This window comes from Mobula birostris, chromosome 7 (genome assembly GCF_030028105.1).
Source record: "Mobula birostris isolate sMobBir1 chromosome 7, sMobBir1.hap1, whole genome shotgun sequence".
Classification (NCBI taxonomy): domain Eukaryota; kingdom Metazoa; phylum Chordata; class Chondrichthyes; order Myliobatiformes; family Myliobatidae; genus Mobula; species Mobula birostris.
Genome location: NC_092376.1, coordinates 188,448,231 through 188,469,552, shown reverse-complemented (window position 1 = coordinate 188,469,552; position 21,322 = coordinate 188,448,231). Strand labels below are relative to the sequence as shown.

Here is a 21,322-nt window from a genome sequence, read left to right as displayed (position 1 = left end):
ACAACGGGTCTGTAAAGAAATTCCCCGCGTCTGAGATACTGCCGGATAAAACTTACGCCATGTGCAAGGAATTAGGTCAGGAGATTTCTCAGTCAGTTCTGCGCGGCATTAACGACCGCTTTGATGTTTTTGAGACCAAGTTTGAGGCGCTTGTGGCCTCCCAGGCTGACTTACAAGCCCATGTGGCTATTCAAGAACTAACCACCAGTGACCTTGAAACACACAAGCAAGAGCTTGAAGTGAAGTATTCAGAGCTAATGAGACAAAATAGCTAGCTTGAAGCTAAAGTGCATGACTCACAGGCTCGTTCCTGGAGACATAATATTAAGATTGTAGGGATACAAGAGGGCGAGGAGGATGGTAAACCTACTGAATTTGTTTCCATACTGATTCCCAAGTTGCTCGGGGAAGAGCATTTCCCGTATCCATTTTAAGTCAATCGCGCGCATCGCTCTCTCTATCCGAAGCCAGCTGCTGGTGGGAAACCGCGCACCATCTTAGCACGTATCCATCACTTTCAAGTGAAAGAGCTGATCCTGCGCCGCAGCAGACTACAGCCCATGGAGTACACGGGAAATAAGGTCTTGATCTTCCCTGACTATGCTAAAAGAGGTGATGACTCAACGTCGTGTCTTTCGAGGTGTACTGCAAACTCTGCGTGTTGGAGGAATCAAGCGCACCCTGCGGTATCCGGCTAGGCTCTATATTTATCATCAAGACGGAAGAGCGCCTAAAGTATATGACGACCCGATAGAAGCAGCACAATTCTTGGAAAGGAATAATGCACGAAAAAGGGAGTGGATATATTGACACTGTTTATTCAGCTTATATTTGTGCCGGTTTCCATGTTGGGATATGGGAAGGGACTTGCTTGTTTTATGTAGTTTTGCAATGCTGTATGCTGCACTGGGATTTAATTGCAGATAATGTTCTAAATATTTTTGTTATTATAAGGGTTAAATTTGAGTTGGTGTCATGAATGTTCAGCTTCAGGTGCGGACACTGGATAACTGTCCCCAGCCCTAATAGCATTTGTTTAACGGTATTATATAATTTGTGTTATAAATTTTCTCGGAGAGGGGGTTTGTGATAATTGTGTAATGTTAGTTACCTGCCAGTATTGGAAAATGTAAACGCATACATTGTATTTTCTATGTATTACAGTATTTACAATATTTACTCAACAGTATTTCAGTATTCACTCAAATGCATACATTATATTTTCTATATTTACTATGTAACCACTGCTAGCTGAATAGAGGGTATTCACTATGTAGCCATGACTTTTGACCTAATCACTATTAATTCATGAAGAGAACTAGAATGAAACCAAGTAGGAAGATAACGGTGGTGAGTAAGGTAATGAAATATATGTGGCAGTATGTCAAAACAAGACCAATTAAGAAATAACTGTGGTTAGGGATGAGGGGACACCTAGTCTAAAAAGTAAACTAGGACATAATTAAATTGGGGAGTAAAACAATAGTGGAAGGTCGAGAGCGGATGTATTGATGATATGTGATCACAGGCCGTCTGGATATGATAATATAGCTAAGATAGGAGATTGCTATAAAAGATGCTGTGTACAAGCCTCGATGGGCAGTCAGCTACTAGCTTTCTGATTGTCTCAGCTTTGATTTGCAAATTAAAGTTTAAAACGTCTTGAAGGATTTTCTGCGTCTCCTTGTTGTTTGTAAGAAACGAGAAACTACGACACCAGCAGCTCCTTTTGGGATCGAAATGGGGAACTATGTGTCTGGTTTAGGGAGATACGAAGGGAGGGTGGGTTAGGGTGTGTGTTGTTTTTGTTTATAGCTCAGACATGCTTTTTGTTTGTGTATGTTGGTTCTCATGAGGCTGCCAGTTATTTTGCATTGTTCACTATGTGCTCAACTCTAATAATCTCTTTTTTATTCTCATATGCAGAGGTCTTGTGGTAGAACACAGCTAGGGGGTAAAGATATTACAATAGTCTCGTAGAATGTTAAGGGCCTTGGTCATGTTATTAAGCGGAATAAAGTTTTTAGACATCTCAAATTTCTATCTGCAGATGTGATTTTTCTACAGGAAACCCATAACTGAGCAACGCAGATTGAGGTCTAGCTGGATATTGCAGGCTTACCAGTCATCATTTACTTCTCATGCCCGTGGTGTGGCTATCCTCTTGAGGAAGAATATTCCATTTCAACTCACTTCTATGACCCCAGATTCTCTCGGCAGGTTTATTATGATCTCTGGCACCATTAATTTGTTTCCGCTAACCTTCCTTAATATTTATGGTCCAAACACAGATGAGCCAAATTTTTTTAGGAAAGTTTTTGATTTACTTCCGGATGCCAGTAATTCAAATATAATAATCGACGGTGACTTGAATTGCTACCTGGACCCATATTTAGCTAGATTGTCCTCCCGCCTGTCCTCAAATACAGTATCGTGTCAGTGCAGGTCCTAAATAATTTGATTAGATCTAGGAATTTAGCAGATATTTGGTGAGTTCAACATCCCACCGACAAGGATTACTCTTATTATTCCCATGTTCACAAATTTAATAGTAGAATAGACTATTTTTTGGTTGATTCTCATTTAATATCTCATGTTACCAATACAAAATATCATAATAGATTAAATTCTGACCATAGCTCCTTGACAATGTCCCTAAATCTCTCCCTTTCCAAACGAATCTGTTCCTGGCATTTTAACCCCTTCCTACTTGCCGATAAGAAATTTATAGAATATATCACCACCAGATTAAAAGATTTTATAGAAATTAACAATAACGGCGAGGTGTCAGATTCCACACTTTGGGAGACATTAAAAGTTGTAATTCATGGGTATATAATTTCATATGAATCCACTAAGAGGGAGAGAGAAGGGTGATTATTAGAGATTGAGAATACTCTCCCAACCCTTGAAGTCACATACCAGGCTTCGAAATCCTCTGAAGATTATAATAAAATAATGAAGCTTAAATATGAGTACAGTTGTATCTTGGGTAGTCAAATAAATAATCTCCTCTTAAAATTAAGACAAAAGCATTTTGAAATGGGGGACAAGCCTGAGGGGCTCCTGGCGCGGCAGCTCAGGGGCACCCAGGCCCTAAGGTCAATTCATTGCATTAGATCGAGGGTGGGTACTCTGTTAACTAACCCCAAGGAGATAAATGACTGTTTTAAAGAATTTTACAGCGAACTCTACACCTCTAAATGCAATGCCACTCAACCTGATTTGAATGACTTCTTTGATTCTCTTGTAATGCTGAAACTTACTGACGCTGTGAGGGAGGACTTAGATTCTGACTTCACATTGGAAGAAATAACTTCTGCCATTAAGTCATTTCCGTCCAGCAAGGCTACTGGGCCAGATGGATTTGGCTGTGAATTTTATAAGAAATTCTGTGATATCCTTGCCCCACTTCTCCTCAGAATGATATTTTGCTCTAAGAGAGATAAAGCCTTGCCTCTAAGGCTAACATTTCCCTCATTTTAAAGAAAGGTAAAAGAGGAAACAGAGCCGGCCTGCTATAGGCCCATTGCACTCCAGAATTTTGACAGAAAGGTAATTACTAAAATGCTGGCTAACCGACTAAATAAGCATTTGTCATCTATCATTCATCCAGATCAGACAGGATTTGTCCCGGGTAGGTTCTCTTTTTCCAATGTCAGATTCCTCCTTAATACTATATATGCTGATCATGGGAAAGCTAATAGAGCAGCAATTTTATCCCTAGATGCACAAAAGGCTTTTGATCAGGTTGAGTGGCCTTACATGTTTGAGTCACCTTACAGGTTTGGGTTTGGTGTGTCATTTGTATCTTGGGTAAAATTGATATAACTAATGGTGACAAGTCAACTCTTCTTCCCCTACACCGTTCAGTCCAGCAGGGGTGCCCTCTCTCGCCAGCCCTTTTTGCCATTGCAGTAGAGCTCCTTGCCTTAAAAGTAAGAAGTCACCCAAATATTCTGGGTTTGAAAGTGGGAGGTATTGAAACACTTATTAGTTTATATGCTGACATGTGATACTGTACTTACAAAACTCAGAAAAGTCAGTCCCTCTTCTTCTAGATTTAATCACCTCTTTTGACAGACTATCGGGATACTCAATCAATTGGACAAAAAGTGACTTTGTGCCCCTCTCCAACGACTACACGCGGGGTTTTCTGGAAAGTGTCCAGTTCAAAGTAGTTAAGGATCACTTATCTCGGTTTGACAATCCCCAAAGATCCTAAATTAATATTCAAATTAAACTTTGTGGAGTATATTTCAAAACTTAAACAGAATATAGAAAGTTGGAAAACCCTATCTCTGTCCATGATTGGTCATATAAATTCAATTAAAATGGTTTCCCTTCCTAGGTTTCTCTATCTTTGTTAAAATCTCCCCATTTTTCTTACATCAGCTTTCTTTAAAGAGTTGGACTCCATAATATTGGCTTATATCAGGAATTATAAGAATCACAGGATCTCAAAAATTCATTTACAAAAGCCCAAGTCTGAAGGAGGGCTGGGATTACCTGTATTCAGACACTATTATTGGGCTGTCAATGCTAGGGCTTTAATGTTTTGGCAACAGAGGGCTCCGGATAACCTAGCCCCTGGGCTCCCTTGTGGCTATGTATGGAGTCTAACTCTGTTGTCAATTCTTCCTTGCCAGCCATGCTGTTCTCCAAGTTAGAGAGGCCTGGGACTTCAAAAAGTTTGAGTTTTGTTTTGAACAATTCTGTCAGAATTCTAAATCAGATTAGGAGTGTTCTGAATTTACCAAACACCAATAAGTTTCAATCACTCCTTTCTACCCTCATGGTCAGATAAAACCTACCATGCTTGGAGGGAGAAGGGTCTAGTTTCTACTGAAGACCTGCACATAGAGGGATGGTTTGCAATATTTAGTCTGCTGAAAGAGAAATTTGAGCTGCCTCATTCGCACTTGTTTCATTATTTGCAAATTAGACACTACATTCAATCTAAGATTTGTAATTTTGAAATCCTTCCAGGGAAACACATGTTTTTTGATATTTTAAGGAACTCTCCTGACTCTAGGCATCTAGTTTCTAAGTTTGTATGTTTGTTTGATAATTGTACTGTAGTGTCTACTGTAAAGATTAGAGATGCCTGGAGAGAGGAGTTGGGCATTGAATTATCTGAAGCTGCCTAGGATAAGTGTTTGTCTATGATACAGGCTTGCTCTGTTAACAGCAGGCACCAACTGATCCAGTTTAAAATTGTCCACCATCTCCATTACTCTAAACTTAGATTGCACGGGATTTACCCTTCTGTCTCGCCAATGTGTGATAGATGCCAAGGGACGGAAGCCATGTTGTCACTCACCTTTTGGTTTTGCCCATTATTGACTGGACTTTGGTCCAAAATATTCAACTGGTACTCAAAGGCCTATAAAAGATCCTTCCCCTTGGAAGATGGTCTTGCCATATTTGGCTGCTGGCAATCTACTATTTGTTTCCCTGCAGCCATACAACAGTCTCTGATGCTGGGGATGATTGTTGCCAAAAGACTTATCTTGAGGGAATGGAAATCACCTTCTCCGGATAGCTGATATGATCTCAGTCATACAGATGGAGAAACTTAGGTTCTTGAGAACCAATTCAATTAAAACATTTTCGGCTATCTGGGATCCATTTCTTGCCTACCTGGACGAGGCCAGGGGTGGATGAGCAATTTCCCCCCAGCTGATATCTCACGGCCCTCATTTGAGATTTAATGTTTAGTATTTTTGAGCACTTTGTACCATAGGCATCGCTCTAATGTTATGTCTTTTTGTTCTGCTTATTTCTTTTTTATACATGTCTGAGCTGGTATGTTTTTGTTAATTCCATTGTTCTTTTTTGAAAATTTTGAAAATAAAGTATTTAAAAAAAGGTCCATAATTATTGTTACTAATTAATGATAATTTCTGCTCAATATTACCATGGCACACAAAATACTTTCTTTAGAAGATTATCGCCAATTTGAGTAAACATTCTCTAATATGTTCACCATCCCTGCACCAGACTATTGCCATGAATGATGGGTTTGCCATGTTAGGAGAAACAGAGTGGACTACACTTGTAATGTCCAGAGTTTATCAGAATGAGAGAAGACCTTAGGAAAACTTGCAGAATTCTGTAGACTAGATACAGGAAGGAAGTTTCTTCTGGCTGAGGTGATTAAGAGAGATAGGGTTGAACCATTTAGGATTGAGATGAGGTGAAATCTCTTTACAAAGAGGCTGGTGAATCTTTGGTATTCTCTAGCCTGTAGGCCTGTGGAGGCAAAACATTCAATTTACTCAAAGCAGAGTTTAAGGGAATCAAGGGAAATAGGATAGAAAATTGCTTTGAGATGGAAAATTAGCCATGGTCTTAACTAAAGAAGTGCAACATGACCAATTTTTTGCTCCAAATTCTTTAGTTTCTTTCAGTTCAGGAATATCTTACAGTCAGTAAACCAAGGTTACTGAACCATAAGCGTAAGGAAACCATGAGGCAGTATGACACATGGATAAAAGAAAAATGTGGGAGGGAAAGGTTAGATTGATTTTAGAATAAGTTAAAAGGCTTGGCACAACATCATGTTCTATGGAAGTCCAGAACGAGGGGTCACAGTTTGAGGATAAAGGGGAAGCCTTTTAGGACCGAGATTAGGAAAAACTTCTTCACACAGAGAGTGGTGAATCTGTGGAATTCTCTGCCACAGGAAACAGTTGAGGCCAGTTCATTGGCTATACTTAAGAGGGAGTTAGATATGGCCCTTGTGGCTACGGGGATCAGGGGGTATGGAGGGAAGGCTGGTGCAGGGTTCTGAGTTGGATGATCAGCCATGATCATAATAAATGGCGATGCAGGCTCGAAGGGCCGAATGGCCTACTCCTGCACCTATTTTCTATGTTTCTATGTTTCTATGTTCTATATTTAATGTTTCACAGGCTGGCATCCAGTCATAGAAGTACAGAATCATAGAAACATTATGACAGATTGAGGTTGTTTGGTCCATCCTGTGCTTGGGTAGCGGGATGGAGATACGTCTCTACCAAAGTAGGCGTAAGGTGCTCCTTCCCTTTGCTGGCCTCAGGTCACCCTTGGGCAAGGTGTAATACCTGCTTAGCTCCCTCAGTCAAAGGTCACATGAAGCCATGGGGGCAGGTGGTGGATGGTCATGAGTGGATGGTCATGAGTGGATGGTGCATATCACAAGCTCTAGTTATGTGACCACTGATGCCAGGCAGACAATCTCTGAAAAGTATTGATAATGGCTAGGGTCACCCAGCTTATAAAGACACAGCCCAGAAGAAGGCAATTGCAAACCACTTGTGAAGAAAAATTTGCCAAGAACAATCATGGTCTCGAAAAGACCACGATCGCCTATGTCACATGACACAGCACTTAATGAACAAATGAACTGTGTTTTTTAAATCTCAGATGTCAAGATGGATAGCCTCATAATTCTTCATATTATACTACATCTGTAATTTTCTTGTCCACTCCACCAACAGAGGGTATGAAGGAAATATACCATAGATTAAAAGATAGTCTGAGACATCTTCACGGGCAGAAATGGCTAATACAAGGGGCATAACTTTAAGGTGATTTGGAGGAAACTATAGGGAGGATGCCAGTGGTAAGTTTTTTTTCCACAGAGAATGGTAAATGCATGGAACATGCCACTAAGGGCAGTGGTGGATGCAGGTATATCTAGGGGATATATCAAAAAACTCTTAGATATGCACATGGGTGACAGAAAAATGGAGAGCTATATAGGATGGAAGGGTTAGATTGATCTTAGAGATGGTTAGAATGTGGACACAATATTGTGAGCCAAAAGGCCTGTACTGTGCTGCAGTGTGCCATGTTCTATGTTAAATTAGTCTACACACCCTTTGAAGCCTCTCTGCTTCCTCCTCCATACTTAAAATCCCATCTGGTTTTGAATCATTTGCTGGTGTTATTGAGTTTTACATTTGTTACTTTTCTAAAAGAGTTGCTTCCAAATCAATGATCACTCCACCTTTCACAAAGACTGAAAGATCACCTCTCACGGTCTTACTCACTGGATGCTTCACTGAGTAGTTGACGATCATGTAGTCATTACCAAGGGGAAGCCACGATCGCAGGGTAACAAAATCTCTATTCTTCAATGGACTTGGACACCTCCCTAGCGGAGAGAAAGAGCACACAGTTCATTAACATCTGTTGCATGTGGACAGTACATTAAACGGCACTTTAATTAAATGAATCCTGCTGATAAATTCTGCATTTCTTTCAGAAAAATTGATACTCAAACTGGAATATAGCACGTGGAATATACACACAGCAGCCACCTTATTAGGAACCACTTGAACAATTAAGGAGCCACTGAATGAACTGTCGTGGTCTTCTTCTGCTGTAGCCTATTCAATTCAAAGTTCCTTATGTTGTGAATTCAGAGATGCTTTTCTCCACACCACAGTGGTAACGTGTAGTCATCTGACCTACTGTCGCCTTCTTGTCTGCTTGAACCAGTCTGGCCAATCTCCTCTGACCTCTCACCTTAACAAGGCATTTTCACCCACAGAACTGTCACTCACTAGGTTTTTTTTTAATTTTTCACACCATTCTCTGTAAATCCTGGAGACTGTTGTGCAAGAAATTCCCAGGAGTCAGCGGTTTCTGAGATACTCAAACATCCCATCTGGCACCAATAATCATTCTACAGTCAAAGTCACTTAGATCACATTTCTTTCCCAGTCTGGTGTTTGATCTGAACAATAATTGAACATCTTAACCAAGTCTGCATGCCTTTATGCAAAGAGTTTCTGTCACATAATTGGCTGATTAGATATTTTCTTTAATGTGCAGGTGTATATGTGTGCCTAATAAGACCATAGAACATAGGAGCAGAATTAGGCCATTTGGCCCATCGAGTCTGCTTTGCCATTCAGTCATGGCTGATCCCCTTTTTCCCTCCTCAGCACCACTCCCTAGACTTCTCCCCATAACCATTGTTGCCATGGCCAATCAAGAACCTATCAATCTCCACCTTAAATACACCCAGTGACCTGGCCTTCACAGCTGCCTGTGGTAATAAATTCCACAAATTCACCACCCTCTGACTAAAGAAATTTCTCCACATCTCTGCTTTAAATGGAATCCTCTCTATCCTGAGGCTGCACCCTCTTGTCCGAGACTCCCACACCATGGGAAACATCCTTTCCACATCTACTGTATCTAGGCCTTTCAACATTCAAAAGGTTTCAATGAGATCTTCCATCATCCTTCTAAGTTCCAGCGAGTACAGGCCCAGAGCCATCAAACGTTCCTCATATGATAACCTTTATGAAACTCCTCTGAACTTTCTCCAATGCCAGCACATCTTTTCTTAGCTGAGGAGCCCAAAACTGTTCACAATACTCAAGCTGACACCTCACCAGTGCCTTATAAATCCTCAGCATCACATTGCTGCTCTTATATCCTAGAATTCTTGAGCTGAATGTTAACATTGCATTTGCCTTCTTCACCACTGACTCAACCTGCAAGTTAACCTTCAGGGTGTTCTGCACAAGAATTCCCAAGAGTCTTTGCATCTCAGATATTTGGATTTTCTCCCCCGTTTAGAAAATAGTCTGCACATTTATTTCTTCTACCAAGGTGCATGGCCATGCATTTTCCAACATTGTATTTCATTTTCCACTTTCTTTCCCATTCTCCTAATCTGTCTAAGTCTTTCTGAAGCCTTTCTGTTTCCTCAAAACTACCTGCCCTCCACCAATCTTCACATCATCTGCAAACATGGCAAAAAAGCCATCTATTCCATCTTCTAAATCATTGATATACAGCATTAAAAGAAGTGGTCCCAACACCGACCTTTGTGGAACACCACTAGTCATAGGCAACCAACCAGAAAAGAATCATTTTATTCCCACTTTGTGCCTCCTATCTATCAGCAAATGCTCTAAGCATGCTAATAACTTTCGTGCAATACTATGGGGTCTTAACTTGGTAAGCAGCCTCATTTCTGGCAACTTGTCAAAGGCCTTCTTAAAATCCAAATATACAACTTCCACAGCATCCCCTTCATCTATCCTATTTGTAATCTCCTCAAAGAATTGCAACAGGTTCATAAGGCAAGATTTTCCCTTAAGGAAACCATGCTGACTTTGTCCGATCTTGCCCTGTGTCATAATTGACTCCAACATCTTCTGAACCACTGAGGTCAGGCTAACTGGTCTATAATTTTCTTTTTACTGCCTCCCTTTCTTAAGGAGTGGAGTAACACTTGCAATTTTCCAGTCCTCTGGCACCATGCCAATGATTTTTGAAATATCATTGCTAATGCCTCCGCAATCTCTAACACAGGGGTCCCCAACCATTGGGCCGTGAGCATGTGCTACCGGGCCATGTGGAAATGATATGATTTGGCGATATGAAACGATGTGAGTCAGCTGCACCTTTCTTCATTCTCTGCCACGCACTGTTGAACTTGAACATTCCCCGCCCCCCCCACCACCACCCATCGATCGGTTCGCAAGAATATCATCAATATTAAACCGGTCTGTGGTGCGCAAAAGGTTGGGGACCCATGCTCTGACATTACCTTATTCAACCCTAGAGTGCAGTTCATCTGGTCTGGGTGACTTATATACCCTATGGTCTTTCAGCTTTTTGAGCACCTTCTCCCTTGTAGTAGTAACTACACTCGCTTATCTTCCCTCACACCTTTCAACAACTGTCACACTACTAGTGTCTTCCACAGTGAAGACTGATGCTAAGTACTCATTTATATCATCTGCCATCTCCTTGGTCCCCGTTATTATTTCTCCATCCTCGTTTTCTAGAGGTCCTATATCCACTCTCATTTCTCTTTTATTCTTTACATACTTGAGAAAACTTTTTTTTAATCCACCTTGATATTGTTTGCCAGCTTGCTTTCATATTTCCCCTTCTAATGATTCTGTAGGTTTTCCTCCAATCCTCCATCCTCCTGATAATTTTTGCTTTGTTCTACAGTGCCTAAAAAAATTATTCATCACCCCCAACCCTGGAGGTTTTCATGTTATATTGCTTTGCAACATTGAATCACAGTGGATTTAATTTGGCTTTTTTGACACTGATCAACAGAAAAATACTTTTGTGTGAAAGCGAAAACAGATCTCTACAAAGTGATCTAAATTCATTACAAATATAAACCTCAAAATAATTGATTGCTTAATATTCACTCCCTTCAAGTCAGTATTTAATAGATGTACCTTTGACAGCAATTACAGCCTTGCGTCTGTGTTAGTAGGTCTCTATCAGCTTTGCACATCTGGACACTGTAATTTTCCCCCATTCTCCTTTGCAAAACTGTTCATGCTCTGTCAGACTGCATGGGGATCGTGAGTGAACAGTCCTTTTCAAGTCCAGCAACAAATTCTCAATTTGATTGAGGTCTGGACTTTGTCTTGGCTACTCCAGGACATTAACTTTGTTGTTTTTAAGCCATTCCTGTGTATCTTTGACTTTATGCTTGGTATCATTGTCTTGCCGGAAAACAAATCTCCCAAGTCGCAGTTCTCTTGCAGACTGCACTAGGTTTTCCTCCAGGATTTCCCCGTATTTTGCTGCATTCATTTTACCATCTACCTTCACATGCCCTCTAGTGCCTGCTGCAAAGATGCATCCCCACAGCATAATGCAGCCATCAGTATGCTTGACGGTGTGTTTTTGATGATGTGTGGTGTTCGGTTTATGTCAAACATAGTGCTTAATCTGATGGCCAAAAAGCTCAAGTTTGGTTCCACCAGACCATAGAACCTTCTTCAAGCTGACTTCAGAGCCTCCTACATGCCTCCTGGCAAACTCTAGCTGAGATTTCTTGTGAGTTTTTTTCAATAGTGGCTTTCTCTTTGCCACTCTCCCATAAAGCTGCGACTGATGAAGCACCCGGACAACAGTTGTTGTATGCGTAGTCTCTCCCATCTCAGCCACTGAAGCTTGTAACTCCTCTAGAGTTGTCATAGGTCTCTTGGTGGCCTCCCTCACTTGTCCCTTTCTTGCATAATCACTCATTTTCTGAGTTACATCTGTGCATATTCTTTCCATTTCTTGATGATGAATTAACTGTACTCCAAGGGATATTCAGTGACTTGGAAATTTTCTTGTATCCATCTCCTGACTTTTGTTTTTCAATAAGTCGCGATATAATGATGCAGCTCTATAAAACTCTGGTTAGGCCACACTTGGAGTACTGTGTCCAGTTCTGGTCACCTCACTATAGGAAGGATGTGGAAGCATTGGAAAGGGTACAGAGGAGATTTACCAGGATGCTGCCTGGTTTAGAAAGTATGCATTATGATCAGAGATTAAGGGAGCTAGGGCTTTACTCTTTGGAGAGAAGGAGGATGAGAGGAGACATGATAGAGGTGTACAAGATAATAAGAGGAATAGATAGAGTGGATAGCCAGCGCCTCTTCCCTAGGGCACCACTGCTCAATACAAGAGGACATGGCTTTAAGGTAAGGGGTGGGAAGTTCAAGGGGGATATTAGAGGAAGGTTTTTTACTCAGAGAGTGCTTGGTACGTGGAATGCACTGCCTGAGTCAGTGGTGGAGGCAGATACACTAGTGAAGCTTAAGAGACTACTAGATAGGTATATGGAGGAACTTAAGGTGGGTGCTTATATGGGAGGCAGGGTTGGAGGGTCCAAAGAGCTTTTACAAGTATATTAAGAGTTGGCTTTGTGCGGAACCAAAGGAAATGGGGGAGATCTTAAATAGGTTTTTTGCGTCTGTATTTACTAAGGAAGCTGGCATGAAATCTATGGAAATCTATGGAATTGAAGGAATCAAGTAGTGAGACCATGGAAACTGTACAGATTGAAAAGGAGGAGGTGCTTGCTGTCTTGAGGAAAATTAAAGTGGATAAATCCCCAGAGTGACAGAGTGTTCCCTCGGACCTTGAAGGAGACTAGTGTTGAAATTGCGGGGGCCCTGGCAGAAATATTTAAAATGTCGCTGTCTACAGGTGAAATGCCGGAGGATTGGAGAGTGGCTCATGTTGTTCCGTTGTTTAAAAAAGGATCGAAAAGTAATCCGGGAAATTATAGGCCGGTGAGTTTAACGTCAGTAGTAGGTAAGTTATTGGAGGGAGTACTAAGAGACAGAATCTACAAGCATTTGGATAGACAGGGGCTTATTAGGGAGAGTCAACATGGCTTTGGGCGTGGTAGGTCATGTTTGACCAATCTGTTGGAGTTTTTCGAGGAGGTTACCAGGAAAGTGGATGAAGGGAAGGCAGTGGATATTGTCTACATGGACTTCAGTAAGGCCTTTGACAAGGTCCCGCATGGGAGGTTAGTTAGGAAAATTCAGTTGCTAGGTATACATGGAGAGGTGGTAAATTGGATTAGACATTGGCTCGATGGAAGAAGCCAGAGAGGGGTGGTGGAGAATTGCTTCTCTGAGTGGAGGCCTGTGACTAGTGGTGTGCCACAGGGATCAGTGCTGGGTCCATTGTTATTTGTCATCTATATCAATGATCTGGATGATAATGTGGTAAATTGGATCAGCAAGTTTGCTGATGATATAAAGATTGGAGGTGTAGTAGACAGTGAGGAAGGTTTTCAGAGCCTGCAGAGGGACTTGGACCAGCTGGAAAAATGGGCTGAAAAATGGCAGATGGAGTTTAATACTGACAAGTGTGAGGTATTGCACGTTGGAAGGACAAACCAACGTAGAACATACAGGGTTAGTGGTAAGGCACTGAGGAGTGCAGTGGAACAGAGGGATCTGGGAATACAGATACAAAATTCCCTAAAAGTGGCGTCACAGGTAGATAGGGTCGTAAAGAGAGCTTTTGGTACATTGGCCTTTATTAATCGAAGTATTGAGTATAAGAGCTGCAATGTTATGATGAGGTTGTATAAGGCATTGGTGAGGCCGAATCTGGAGTATTGTGTTCAGTTTTGGTCACCAAGTTACAGGAAGGGTATAAATAAGGTTGAAAGAGTGCAGAGAAGGTTTACAAGGATGTTGCCGGGACTTGAGAATCTCAGTTACAGAGAAAGGTTGAATAGCTTAGGACTTTATTCCCTGGAGCGTAGAAGAATGAGGGGAGATTTGATAGAGGTATATAAAATTATGATGGGTATAGATAGAGTGAATGCAAGCAGGCTTTTTCCACTGAGGCAAGGGGAGAAAAAAACCAGAGGACATGGGTTAAGGGTGAGGGGGGAAAAGTTTAAAGGGAACATTAGGAGGGGCTTCTTCACACAGAGAGTGGTGGGAGTATGGAATGAGCTGCCAGACGAGGTGGTAAATGCGGGTTCTTTTTTAACATTTAAGAATAAATTGGACAGATACATGGATGGGAGGTGTATGGAGGGATATGGTCCGTGTGCAGGTCAGTGGGACTAGGCAGAAAATGGTTCGGCACAGCCAAGAAGGGCCAAAAGGCCTGTTTCTGTGCTGTAGTTTCTATGGTTCTATGGTTCTATGGTTGGCACAACATTGTGGGCTGAAGGGCCTGTACTGTGCTGTACTATTCTATGTTCTAATAACATTTTGACATAGTTGCTCAGAGTGTTCCTTTGGCTTCATGGTGTAGCTTTTGCCAAAATACTGACACACTAGCAATTGGACCTTCCAGATCCAGGTGTATTTTCACTACAATCAATTGAAACACCTTGACTGCACAGAGGTTTCCAAAAGCAGATCTCCATTTAACTAATTATGTGACTTCTAGAGAAATTGGCTTCACCAGTGATAATTTGGTGTATCATATTAAAGGGGGTGAGTGCTTATACAATCAATTATTTTGTGCCTTATATTTGTAATAAATTAGTTCACTTTGTAGAGTTCTGTTTCCACTTTGACACAAAAAAGTCTTTTTCTGTTGATCAGTGTCAAAAAAGCCGAATTAAATCCATTGTGATTCAATGTTGTTAAACATTAAAACATGAAAACTTCCAAGACGGGTGAATACTCTTTATAGTCTCTGTATGTCCTTTGTTTTGCTTTTACATCAGCTTTGACTTCCTTGTACTAGTTTGCTATTTGAGTATTTCTTTGTTTTTGAAATACATTTATCCTGCACCTTCCTTCATTTTTCTTGGAAACTCAAGCCATTGCTGCTCTAGTGACATCCCTGCCAGCATCTCCTTCTAATTTACTTTGGCCAACTCCTCTCTCATACCGATGTAATTTCCTTTACTCCACTGAAATATTGCTAAATCAGACTTTAGTTTCTCCCTCTCAAACTTCAAGTTGAACTCAGTCATATTTTGATCACTGCTTTCTAAGGGTTCCTTAAGCTCTCTAATCACTTCTGGTTCATTACATAACACCTGATCCAGTATAGCTGATACCGTAGTAGGCTCAATAACAAACTGCTCTAAAAAGACATCTCATAAGCATTTAACAAATTCACTTTCTTGAGGTCCGTACCACCTTGATTTTCCCAATTTACCTGTATGTTACAATCTCCCATGACTATAATGACATTGCCCTTTTGACACATCTTTTCTATTCCCTGTTATAATCTGTAGTCTACATGCCAGCTACTGTTGGTAGGCTTGTATATAACTGACATCAGAGTGCTTTTACCTTTCCAGTTTCTTAACTTAACCCACAACGATTTAACATTTTCTGATCCAATGTCGCATTTTTCTAATGATTTGATGCCATTCTTTACCAGCAGAATCAGGCTACCCCCTCTGCCTGCCGACCTATCCCTCCTATACAATGTGTAACCTTGGACATACAGCTCCCAACTACAACCACCTTTTAGCCACAATCCAGTGATGGCCACAACACCATACCCAACAATATTTAAAGCTGCAACAAGATCATCCATCTTATTTCTTATACTCCGTGCATTGAAATATAACACTGAGAATGTATTTGCTAACCTTTTCGATTCAGTATCCTTCATGCACTGATACTTATACTGCTGGTTGCAATTTTTTCCCTATCATCTGCCTGCCCTTCCTGACTGTCTGACTACATGCTATCCTTGCTTTTTACCATCTATCCTATCCTGTGTCCCTTCACTCCGGTTCCCACCCCCCTGCCAAATTAGTTTAAACCCTATCAAACAGTTGCAACAAACCTGCCCACTAGAATATTGGTCCCCCTCTGGGTCAGGCGCAACCCGTCACTTTTAAACAGGTCATGCCTCCCCCAGAAGAGATCCCAATGATCCAAGAACCTGAAGCCCTGCCCTGTGCACCAGCTTCTCAGCCACATATTTATCTGCCAAATCACCCTGTTTCTACCCTCACTGGTGCATGGCATAGGTAGCAATCCAGATATTTCTACCTGGGAGGTCCTGCTTCTCAGCTTTCTGGCTAGCTCTCTAAATTCTCTCTTCAGGGCCTCTTTGCTTTTCCTTCCTATGTCATAGGGACCAATATGTACCAAGACATCTGGCTGCTCCTCCTCCCCCTCTAAAAGTTGTGGATGTGATCCGAGACGTCCCAGACCCTGGCACCTGGGAGGCAAAGTACCATCCGGGTGTCCCCTTCACGTCCACAGAACCTTTTGCCTGTACCTCTGACTACTGAGTCCCTCTCACTGCTGCTCCACTCTTCTCCCTCTTTCCCTTCTGCACCATGGACCCAGGCTCAGTGTTAGTAACCTGGTCTCCATGGTTATCCCACATAACAGTATCCAAATCAGTGTACTTGTTATTGAGTGGAATGGCCACAGGGGCACTCTGCGCTATCTGCCTACTCACTATCCCATTCCTTCTCCTGACAGTCACCCAGCTACCTGCCTCCTGAAACTTAGAGATGACCCCTTCCCTGTAACTCTGATCGATTATCTCCTCACTCTCCTCTACAAGCCATAATGAAGAAGCCACAAACAGTTCTCAGACTGGCTTTGGAAGAAAAATCTGATGACGGGTCATTGACCTGAGATATTAACTTTGTTTTCTCTCCACACATTGCCTGACCTGCTGAGTAACTCGAGTTTTCTGATGCAATTTCATCTTTCCAGTTGGGGAATCTCAAACATGGGGATACAGAAGAAGGGGCCGGTAATTTTAAACTAAACTGTATTGAAGTATCTTCTCTCACAGGGTGGCAAATTTCTAGAATTCTCTGCCCTTCAGAATGGTGAAGGCCTGATCATTTGGGGAGAAATATAATAGACCTGATTGATACCAAAGTTCGTGGAACCTTTTAAGCTATCCCCTGCCCTCAACTTGGAAAGTCAGACCACATATCCATTTTACTAATCCCTGCACTGATACCAACAAGTCAAACCAGTTCACAGGGAGTTCAGGAACTGGCCCGAAGGTGCTACCTGGGTGCTGCAAGGATGCTTTGAAAGCACGGACTGGAGCATACTCAGGAGTCAGCTACCTGTAATCATCACATCAACATTGATGAATATGCGAAATCGGTGACAGGCTACATAGGAAAGTGCATTGAGGGCGTTACCATGATCAAACACGACACTGCCAGGACAAACCAGGAATCGTGGTCGACTGCAGCGATTTGTGCACTACTGAGGGATTGGGACGCTGCCTTCAGATTGGGGAACAGGCCGACTCCATGGTCAGCAAGATCCGTGCTCTCCCATGGCATCAGGAAGGCAAAGCGTGAGTATGCACCTAAGGTTCTCAGACACCTTTCTGACACCATGGACACACGGTGCATGTGGTCAAGGTATGCAATCCATAAATGATTACAAGTCGACCCTATGCATTAATGACAGTGACACCTCTCTTCCTGATAAACTGAATGGTTTCTCTGACCAATTGAATGATATGCCATCAAGGGAAGCCCCCTCTTTTCCTGAGGAATAGGCACCCTGTCTGGCCACACCCAAGGTGCGGAGGATCCTAGCCAGGGTAAAACCATACGACACTGCAGGGCCGGACAACACACCTGGTCAGGTGTTGAGGGACTATGAGGCCCAGCTAAAAGAGGTCTTAACAGATGTCTTTAATATCACTTTGAAACAGTCCATTGCCCCTGCAGACTTCAAGGCAACCACCATCATTCTGATGCCCAAGACAGCAATGGTAACTGGCCTAAATGATTACCACCTAGTGACACTGACATGAAGTGCTTTGAGCTGCTGGTAATGGATAGTGTGAAATCCCATCTTCCAGCTACACTGGAACTTTTCCAGTTCGCCTACTGCTCGGTCCACTGATGATGCCATAGCCTTGACTCTCTACTCTGTTCTGTCCCACCAAGAAAATGATGCCTCACAAGCCAGGACATTGTTCATCGGTGTTTAGCACGATCTTCCCTCAGAGGCTGGTAAGTAAACCGTCCTCAGTGAGATTCAACATCCCTCTCTGTAACTTATCCCGGACTTCTTATCAAAAGACCCCAGCCATCCTGAGTTGTCAGCAACATCTCGCACTCCATCATGCTGAGCACTGGTGCCATCACACTGTACCACACCAGGGCTGTGGGCTCAGTCCACTGCTGACTCACGATTGCACTGCCAGATTCAGCTCAAACCCACAAAATCAAGTTCGCTAACGATACAACAGTAGTTGGTCTCATCACCACCAATGATGAGTCAGCACACAGAGAGGAGGTAGAGAGCCTTGTCAAATGGTGCAAGAACATTAATCTGAGTCTCAGCGTGGACAAGACAAAAGAGATGATTATGGATTTCAGGAAGCCACAGGCTGACCACTCTCCATTGCACATCAACAGCTCTGCCATGGAGAGACTGAAGATAAAAATTCCTCAGTGTGCACACAATAGACAATCTAACCTCGACCCACAGCATCTCCTCACTAGTCAAGAAGCCACAGCAGCGTCTACACTTTCAGAGGAGACTTTCAGAAGGCTCCCTGCTCCCATTCGAACAATTCTCTACAGGAGCACCATCGAAAGTGTCCTGTCTGGCTGCATCATTGGGAGCCGCAGGGCATCAGGCCACATGACCCTTCAGAAGTCAAGAGGATTCATCAAGAGGATCATCAGGGTCTCCCCCCTCCCCCCTGTTTGAATCATTTACTGGGAGACTTGCAGACAAAGGGCCCAGAGCATTATTGAGGACCCCTACCTCCCATCCCACAAGCCCTTTGACCCACCACCATCAGGAAGGAGGTACAGGAGCATCAGGACTGAGACTGACACCCTGGGTAACAACTGCCTCCCCCAGGCTGTGAGACTAATGACTACCCTGCCACCAAGGTGTCATCACTAGGACAGTGAGCTGTTTACAGTACTGCTTACTGTTTAATTGTTTACCTGTGCTGCACTTTAGTACATGCATTTTGAAGTATATATTTTTATTAACCTATTTATAGAATAATATTTTGGTTTATGTGCTACGTGTGATACAAGTTTTGAGGGTGCACATTGCCTGGAGGAATGTTGTTTGATTTGGTTGTATCTATGTACAGTGGGATGACAAATGTGAGCTTGACCATCATTAGATATACTTAACATGGAGATGGACACATATTTGAGTGACTGAGAAATTCAGGGCTAAGGCACACTGGCACTCAAAGGGTTCTGACGCAGTCATCACAGGGAAAGGCCCTCCCCATCATTGAATACATTTACACAGACCACAGCCACAAGAACACAGCATCCATCACCAAAGACCTCCACTATCCAGGCAGTGCCCTCTTGCCACATCACCAAGTTCTGGAACAGTTATTATCTTATAACCATCAGCCTCTTGAACCGCTGTGAATAATTTCAATCACCACTACTCTGAACAGATTCTTTCAAGGACTGTTTTCAACTGAACTGATGACAACTATTTTTTTTATTTGCAGTTTGTCTTTTGCACATTGGTTGTTTGTCAGTCTTTGTCTGTTTAGGTATAGTATGACTGTTGTTAGGATGGTGGGAAGGAGATACATCTCTATCAAAGAGTTCCCTTCGCTAGCTAGCAGGTTACCCTTCGACAAGGTGTAGCACCTGCTTAGGCCCCTGATCAGGGTCATGCGAAGCCACGGGAGCAGGTGGTGGATGGTCACGGGAGCAGCTGGTACATATCACAAGTCCTGGTTATGTGACCACTGACAAGAGGCAGATAGTCTCTGGGATCACCCGTCTTGTAAAGACACTGCCCAGAAAAGGCAATGGCAAGCCACTTCTATAGAAATATTTGCCAAGGACAATCATGGTCAAGACCATGGTCACCTACATCATACGACACAGCATATATTAATGATGGTGTCTGTTATGTAAATTCTACTGTATTTCTTTTTTCTATTTAACTGCATCTCAAGGCAGGATATGGCAACATATATGGAGTTTGGAAATAAAATTACTTTGAACTTTGAACTTTTACTGAATGGCAGGGCAGGCTTCAAGGGCCTGGTGGTCTACTCCTGTTTGTATTTTCTTGTATTCTTGTATATTTATTTTCAGATTACATGCCCATACATTTGCACACCTTTTTTAATTAGGTGGCTTTTTGCACTGAGATGCTCCACCAAGCCAGTTCACCCTCCAAATAATTATGTCACATGTTTAAAAAAAATCTGGTCTTTCTGTAACATCCACAAAATGTTGGAGGAACTCAGCAGGTCAGGCAGCATCTATGGAGGTAAATGAACAGTTGATGTTTTGGGCCAAGATCCTTCATCAGGGCCCGAAATATCAACTGTTCGTTTTTCTTCATAGATGCTGCCTGACCTGCTGAGTTCCTTCAGCATTTTGAGTGTGCACTGTTCAAAATTTCCAGCATCTGCAGTATGTCTTGTATGCAGTTTTAGTAGTTACTCACAGGAATAATACCCAACATCTGCATTCACCGTTAGTCGGCCAATATCGTAAGTCTCAATCATGTTCGTGTCCCATTTCTTCCTGTAGTGTGTGTCATGAAGAACATCGTAAAGAGTCTCTGCTGGAACATCCTTGCAGTTAATTCTCATCTGGAACAAGAAATATTGACAGATGAGCAATATGTTTGGCAAGGTTCTAAAATTAACACAGAACCAGGTAAATCACAAAGATTTGGCAGACTCAAATTTCATTGCATTCTTCTTCAAGGCATTTTGCATCAGACAAGGTAAAGCCATTATTGTCATGCAGAAAACATGGAAGCTCCAACAAAGTGCAACATGATAACAGCCAGATAAACACTTTGGAGTGATGTCTGAGATTGTAATCTTGGTCAAGTTGCTTGATATCTTTCCACTCCTCTCCTAAAGCTAGTCCAATGAGCAGCTGGGATTATGGTTTAGTTTAAGGGTTGTATCTCAACGAATGTGGAATTTCTTCTGCACTGCATTGGGGATGGTATGGTAACATAGTGGTGTGAGCAATGCTTTGCAGTGCCAGTGATCATTGTTTACCAATGGGTACTCAATTCCCGCTGGTGTCTGAAAGGAGATTGTATGTTCTCCTCATGATCACATGAGTTTCCCCTTGGTGTTCTGT

At 42.2% G+C, this 21,322-nt stretch overlaps 1 protein-coding gene across 1 annotated transcript in view; it reads right to left on the bottom strand.

Moving 5' to 3' along the window:
- LOC140200618 (START domain-containing protein 10-like) overlaps positions 1–21,322 on the bottom strand; it is a 193,873-nt gene that overhangs the window by 49,129 nt on the left and 123,422 nt on the right. The window contains exons 3-4 of the mRNA XM_072264186.1: positions 20,667–20,814; positions 8,040–8,143 (exon numbers count right to left, since the gene is read on the bottom strand). Coding sequence (XP_072120287.1) covers positions 8,040–8,143; positions 20,667–20,814 — 252 coding nt within the window. The remainder of the gene's footprint in view (positions 1–8,039; positions 8,144–20,666; positions 20,815–21,322) is intronic.